General features: G+C 49.6%; 1 protein-coding gene across 1 annotated transcript; it reads left to right on the top strand.

Moving 5' to 3' along the window:
- The first annotated feature begins 2,136 nt into the window (after positions 1 to 2,136).
- Positions 2,137 to 7,062, top strand: MSX2 (msh homeobox 2). The gene is made up of 2 exons (XM_062587460.1): positions 2,137 to 2,647; positions 6,206 to 7,062. Exons 1-2 carry the CDS (start codon positions 2,293 to 2,295, stop codon positions 6,628 to 6,630), a joined length of 780 nt encoding a protein of 259 aa, XP_062443444.1. The 5' UTR covers positions 2,137 to 2,292; the 3' UTR covers positions 6,631 to 7,062.
- Positions 7,063 to 7,327: the final 265 nt, after the last annotated feature.

The raw sequence follows: 7,327 nt of genomic DNA, 5'->3' as shown, positions 1-7,327 counted from the left end.
AGAAGATGAGCTTTCTGGGGAAAGAGAATTAATGAATTGGGGAGACTTCAGGCAAGAGTTACTAGAGAGGCTTCAGCTGTTGGAGTAACTATTATTATCACCCCTGGACAAAAGCTCGAATCAGGGCTCCGGTGCCTGAAATACTGCAGGCTTCGTCAGCCGGGTTAGCTGGGCTAGCAAAAGGCTTTGCTTCTCTTTGCAAATCTCGCCTGATCTTTAATCTTTAACTTATCGAGGTCTGCAGCAACACTGCTAGCAATAAATAAGGAATGTGTAAAACCTACGATTAGCCCTCCTGGTCGGTGGAGCTCTGTAACCTGGCTCCTCCACAGACGTCCTCGCTCCTTCCCACACTGCAATCGCAGGCCTCTTCCCTGGGCCCCAGTTTCGTGCACCAGACCCTAGTCTGCTGGCAGGGCTGGGGTGGCTCAGATGTGTTGGTTGGCCCTGAGGTGAGGGGTACACAGGGCTGCGAGGGGGACCGTTAAGCCCGTGCAGCACACTCACACCACCCCTTCTCCAGGGTGAGTACGGATGCTCTCCAGCCTGGCCTGGGTGGATGGAGGAGCACGGCCTGAAGAAAATCCTTGCCGGTCTGATTTGTCTCTCCAGAATCAGCTCCTGAAAGGCTGCAGAGGGATTTGTATTCTTGGGAGTAGGGAAGCCCAATACTGCTGCATGTACTGGCAAGAAGGTTGGGAGTCCGAAGTGAGAAGATTAGCTACTGAAATCATGCATATTTTGAGAAACTGCACAGAGAGCAAAGTCGTGCAGTTTGCCAAGGCCAAGCCCATACTCTGTCTGCACCTCCGCTGGAGTCAGGGCATGGGGCAAGGAGTTGCATTGACAGACCCAAATCTGGGCAGATGCATCACCACTTTTCCAGTGTATGGATATAGATATAGATACAGATATATAGATATATTTTTATTTAAAGCCTCAGTTATAAACACCAAAAAGGTACACAAACTCAACGTTTCCTGGACTTAAAAAAAAAAAAAAAAAAAAAAAAAAAAAAGCGCGAAAGTTGCAGCACATCATTAAACAACACCCCGGCCTAGAATTAAAATAATTATGAAAAGAGCAATATATATATGCTTTTATCCATGCAGTAATTAGAAACGCTTTTAATGAGATCCACTTTATTTATGCCACTGGTAGGAAGTCAAAAAGTGAGAGAATCACTTTCACAGTGCTGGTTTGATATGCCACTTAATTAAGGGCTGTGTGCCCCTAATTTATTAAAGCTCATCTGTTCCTCACGTGTGTAATTGAGGCTGGAAAAATAACAATTACAGATCTAACCTCCGCAGAGTGGTTTTGCCCGAACTGGGTCCTGCTACCGATGAAACGCAAACAAAATCTCTTTTCGGCCAGAAAAGGCGCCGAGGGGAATGCGCACTCGCCTTTCTCCGCGGGGGCGTTCTGCTGAGCGAGGGGTCCAGCCTCGCAGACCCCCCTTCCAAAAAAAAAAGGGGGTGGAGGGGAGCACCTCGTTTCGCCGGGACCAGGAGGGGTCCGAGGGAGCCGGGGCGCGGTGGGGGCCGACGGCGCGGCGGGGCCGGGGGCCCGGGAGGGGCCGGGCCGGCGGCGAGAGGCGGCGGAGCCGCGATCTTCTGAAGTTTCCTCTTCGCCTAATCATCAGCCTTAATTACCCGGCTTTTTTTTTTTTTTTTTTTTTTTTTTTTTTGCTTTGCTATGATTATAGCCCTGGACGGCTCCTTAATGGCCCAGCTCCACTCGCTGCCCGTGTCATTAACTCCTAATTTATTTCGGAGGAGACAGGAGGGGGGAGGGGGGAAACACCCCAAACAGAATAACCCCCGGGAAAAAAAAAGAAAAAAAAAAAAAAAAAAAGAAAAAAAAAAAAAGGAAAAAAAGTTTCTACCCACCCTCCCGCTCCCGAGCCAATAGCGTGAGTCACCCCTTGACGTCAGGCCCCAGCGCGGGCCCTGATTGGCGCGCGGGGCCTTTACTCCGCTTCCCAAAGGAGGAAAGAGCCGGGGAGCCCCCAGAGGGGGAGAAAAGGGGGGTGCGCAGGGCAGCGCTCACTCGCGCAGTCCCCGCGCAGGGCCGGGCAGAGGCGCAGGGCAGCGCTCACTCGCGCAGTCCCCGCGCAGGGCCGGGCAGAGGCGCAGCGCAGCGCTCACTCGTGCAGTCCCCGCGCAGGGCCGGGCAGAGGCGCAGCGCAGCGCTCACTCGCGCAGCTTCCGCGCAGGGCCGAGCAGAGGCGCAGGTCAGCTCCCGCCAGCTCCCCGGGCGGCCCCGCTCCAGTCACCCTCCGCACCCGCGATGGCTTCCCCTTCGAAGGCGAAGGAGGTTTTCTCCTCCGACGAGGAGGGCCCGGCAGCCGGCGCCGAGGAGCACCACAAAGTCAAGGTGTCCAGCTTGCCGTTCAGCGTGGAAGCCCTCATGTCCGACAAGAAACCCCCCAAAGAGCTGCCGCCGGCCGCGGCGGGGGGCAGCGCCGACGGGGCGGCAGTGGGCACCTCCCGGAACCTGCTGCTGCCGGGGCACGGCTCCCGGGACGCGCACAGCCCCCCCGGGGGGCTTACAAAACCTTTCGACACCTCCTCAGTCAAATCGGAGAACTCGGAGGACGGCACGGCCTGGATTCAAGAGGCCGGGAGATATTCCCCTCCGCCAAGTGAGTGGCCGGCGAAGCGGCGCCGGGCGCCCGGCGGGGTGGCGGGAGGCAGCGGACGGGAGCGAGAGCAGGCGGCACCGGCTGCTCCCGGGCGCCGAGATTTACGGGAGCACACTGGACATATACATATGTATTTATAAATTTCATATATGTACATATTTATATCCCTGTGCTTTCGATGTATCTGCCTGTGTTACCTATACATGTGTGTGTGCGTGCGCGTGCGTTTATATTCTCTGTGTGTGTCATTTATATAAGTAATATACATGCTTTTAAAATGACACAACGATCCGGAGCCAACAGTTTCCCGATACACTGCGCGCTGTTGCCAGTTAGTGCCATTAGCTTAATCCATTGCAAAGACGACTATAGGTTCTCCCTGTTGCTTTTTCCCTTACACAGAACGTGCGAAGCAACATTTTCGCATAAACTCTTCGCTTTTAAAACCCAGCAATTTTCCCTTCCAGTTTTGCGCGCTGTTTGCGCGCTGACTCTGACCACGGTCTCTCCTGGCAGGGTTGTTACTTTTTTCTCGCTCTTTGCACGTAGACTGTCAAAGTTATCCGAGCTGGATCTGAGCTCTTACCTTGTACCCACGTTTAGGGACAGGCGATCCGGGAGGGACAGGTCACTTTTTAAACCTTTCTGCTGTTTGACCCACGCTGTTGCGTCTCTGCTAGAGATTTGAATTGCTGTTCGCTATTTCGTTTTATGTGAGTGCTCTCTTCTTCTGGGGGGCGGGAGGCTTAAAAAAAAAAGAAAGAAAAAAGAAAGAAAAAACCCTCTCCAAATCTTCCAAAGTACTTTCAGGAATAGATGAAAGACGTAATGCGATAGTATCTAGATTCTTTGCCTTCCCCATAGCCAAGAGCCTTGGCTAAAATACACCTGTACTAGTAGATCGATCCAGTCTCTGCCTCGTATCTCTGACATGCCTGATGAAAATTAAGTGCTATGCATCAGTTAAGCTACTGATTTTACGTACGCGAGATATGTAGCTGAATGGGCTAGCAGAATTTGCCTTTTAATCAAACAAAGCGAGAAGGAAGTTCAGTGCTTTGCAGTTCCTCTCTTTCTGGGACGTTTTTTCCCCCTCCGGGTTGGCTTTCAGCCGCTTTTTTTCCGTTGCGATCACCCCGAATTAATTGGTTTCTAACGTGCTGGGGTAGAGACACTGACAGGGGACTGGGAAACGGGTCGGGAGGAAGAACAAGGCGCCTCTTTCATTACCTCTCTATAGCTCCGTTTTGCTTTTTTTCATGTATCGTCAAATATGAGTGAGCTCCGACCCAGGCCTGCTCCTCTTCTAACACTGCTCTGAAAAACAGGCTTAGACGAGGCCTAATTTTCTCACCTGTGTATTTCTCTTCGAAACTCCTTCACTTTCTCTATTAAAATCGCCAGTCGCTGAGAGCTGGAAGAGAGCTTTTGAATGGACCTCAGTGGTCAAGGAGTGCAGGGAACCAGGGATTTCAACGGGACTCTGGGGTGAGGGGGGGAGCAATGGCCAAGATGGGGGGGGGGGGTGAAAGCCTAGTTCGGGAAGATCCCTTGGCCTCCATCGTCTTCCCGATTTTCCCACCACCATCCAGCTCTCGGCCCGTCGGAGCCGTCTTGACAGAAGGAGTCATTAACTGGTTTTTCTGCAGGAAGTCCCATATTTGAGGTTAGAAGTAGCTCCTCGATTTATTCTTATTACTATTATTACAGGTGGGATGAACTAGAGGAAGAGCGGTAGTTATTAGATTTGGAGCATCTCCATGCGCTGACTGGTGCCCGGAGTTAGTGAGAAAGTGTAGGGGGGAGGGAAACAGGGCAACAAATCACTTCAGCGAGTGCTTTAGGACTGGCACGGGGTAAACATAATTACAGGGATCTGCTGTGGCGACGGTCCCTGTTTCTTATCAGAGTTTGGCAGAGGGATTGGGGGGGAGAGCGGGGGGGGGGGGAGGAAGCCGTTAACGTTTGGGAGTATCCTAAGGGAGAAAAAAAAATGTTTAGCTGGGATTTAATTTTCAAACCACTTCTTGCAGTTTCCCCTCTGCGCGGCAGAAGCCGCGGCGGGCTGGGCTGGCGGAGCCCGCGGGAGGCGCCGGGTCTCCGGCTTTGCGCCGGGAGCAGTAGCCGGTTTCGTGCCAAGGAAGAGCGGGGTTGTGAGCGCGGTGGTTGTGTTTGGGGTGCAATTTTAGGACGGAACGAAATATCACGATTAGCGGCTTAATTATTAATGTATCCCGATGTGGTCGTAAGACAACATTTGACAAGTTATTTTCCGAGAAGGATTTATTTTCGCGTCCAGTATCTAGAACAACAGCAAGAAGAAATTTTTCCCCTTTTCTGCCATCGCTGTTCCCCCCCTTAGATTATTCTGAATTGTTGATCACTTGTTTATTATTATTATTGCATATGTACACTTAAACTGCTCCTTTGTCCAGTTTATTTTAAGAATCAAAAGGGAAAATGAAGAGAGTACAAAACTATAATGTGTACATACTGGCAAGTGTGTAAACCTGACACTACAGTAGGTACAAAATTTGACAGCATCTAGTAGCCTACCTGTCATCTTCAGTATTAAGCTGAGGAGCCAGGGTGGCTTGTTGTTTGCATCGACATTGGTCTGAAATACAGTCAAATTGCTCAGCTTTTCAAGTCAACTGTAGGCATTTTAGTAACTCTTTAAAACAGGAAGTTATCAGTGAAATGTAAAGTGGATCTAAAGACAAGTCAGCGATGTACCATCTTGGGAAAAATATGCCTAACTTTGTGGGGATTATGAGGAAAACATAAAAAAGGTAGCAGATTTCCTGGCTTGTATTGGCTACAGATGCTGCAGCAATGTGGGGGTTTTAAAAGCTAAATTTTGGATGAAAAGTGTGCTGCTTTCCTCTCTTTCAATACTTGTTGAAGAACAAAAACTTTTTGAAAACTGCTCTTCATTTCAGGAGGAGAAAAAATAGCAAGCCAGAAGTCCAGTTATTAAAGAGACAAAAACTATCTGACCCAATTCTTCAGCTGTCAGAAAAAGCTCTTATAGGGCCAGGTCTGAATTCTTGTTCTTGGGGAGAAATCCTGGAGCTGGGATGGGATGGTCTTGTTTCTTGTGCCATGGTCCTTTTTGTGAATATCCTCTTTTTGTGTATTTATTTGTCCTATGTTATGCTGTGGTTACTCCCCAAATATTGCAGCTACTAAGACAGCTGTTCTGTGTGCTCTAGACCTCTATGATGTGACTCTTAAAGCGATCTGCTGGGTACCTTTGTGCCTTGTTTGCCTACAAATTTCACAGAGCCTGTGAAATCTTGTCCCTTTCAAATCAGTGAACCGGGGATTCATTCCTCGAGACATCTGCTGAAGTCCCGTGAACACACATTTGACCAGGAAGAGATTTCAAGTGCCATTTGTAAAAAGAGCACAGCCCCTGTATTGAGGGGTGGGCCCCCCACTTGTTGGGACCCCCCCTTCAGATAAACTGACGTCTCCCTCTCAAATATTGCACATCTCTCGTAAGCACCCAGATATGCCTCCTTTTCTGCTAACCATACTTTTCTTTCCTTGCAGGACACCTGAGCCCCACTGCCTGCACCCTGAGGAAGCACAAGACAAATAGGAAGCCTCGAACTCCGTTCACCACCTCGCAGCTGCTGGCTCTGGAGCGCAAGTTCCGCCAGAAGCAGTATCTGTCCATTGCGGAGAGAGCCGAGTTCTCCAGCTCCCTCAACCTCACAGAGACCCAGGTCAAAATCTGGTTCCAGAATCGGAGGGCTAAAGCCAAGAGACTGCAGGAGGCCGAGCTGGAGAAGCTCAAAATGGCAGCGAAGCCCATGTTGCCTTCGGGGTTCAGCCTCCCTTTCCCCATCAACTCTCCCATCCAGGCTGCCTCACTGTATGGAACATCCTACCCTTTTCACAGACCTGTGCTTCCTATCCCGCCTGTTGGACTCTATGCTACTCCTGTTGGATATAGCATGTACCACTTATCCTAAGAAGATCAGAAAGACAAAGCGACAGTGAGAAAGACTTCCTGGTGGATCTTGTCCAACCCTGAGAAGGCAGTACCCCAACCAGTACTGGCAATTCTTTCTGCACGCTTTTATCTGCCATCCCGTGTACAGGAGTTTGCATTAGCAAAGCAAGGCATCCTGTATGCCACAGGTTGGGTGTCTTCTGATAGTGCTTTGAGCACTCTGTGTCCGAACCTCAAAGAAAAAAAAGTAAAAACAAAAAAACAAAAAAAAAGAGCAAATGTAGAGTTTTTATACAGTGCACATGTAACTAGAATAAAAAGGAATGGGTGAGAAAACAATCTCATCTTACAGAGGCAGAGATTTCCCGACTCCTTCCTGATGGGTCCCAATACATGTTTAAAGTAAGGGGGGTGCATGCCCTAAATCCACGCTCTCAAATCTCATCACTTAACATGGGGTGGGGAGGAAAATAAAAAGGTTATAATCGCCTTTTTTTTTTTTTTTTTTTTTTTAAGGAAAGCAGAGCCCTTAGTTAGGGACACTGTAAATAGAAACTAGACCCAGTAGAGTCTGAGTGAAGGTCAGAGCCAGCATGTTTCTGCATTTCTGAGGGTAGGGGAAGTTTTTGCATCCCAAGTCTCAGTAGCTGCTTGTAGTAAGATAAACATCAGAGCCCCTATGTGCATTAAGCAGAGCAAGAGTTTTATCCACCGAT

This window comes from Rhea pennata, chromosome 14 (assembly GCF_028389875.1).
Source record: "Rhea pennata isolate bPtePen1 chromosome 14, bPtePen1.pri, whole genome shotgun sequence".
Lineage (NCBI taxonomy): Eukaryota > Metazoa > Chordata > Aves > Rheiformes > Rheidae > Rhea > Rhea pennata.
The sequence above is the reverse complement of the archived record's forward strand: the minus strand, read 5'-3'. Positions and strand labels throughout refer to the sequence as shown.

Excerpts from the sequence above, each read along its gene's own strand:
- MSX2 (XM_062587460.1), top strand. The coding sequence starts at position 2,293 with ATGGCTTCCCCTTCGAAGGCGAAGGAGGTTTTCTCCTCCGACGAGGAG. Across the intron at positions 2,648-6,205 it reads GAGATATTCCCCTCCGCCAA|GACACCTGAGCCCCACTGCC; the intron begins GTGAGTGGCCGG and ends CTTTCCTTGCAG.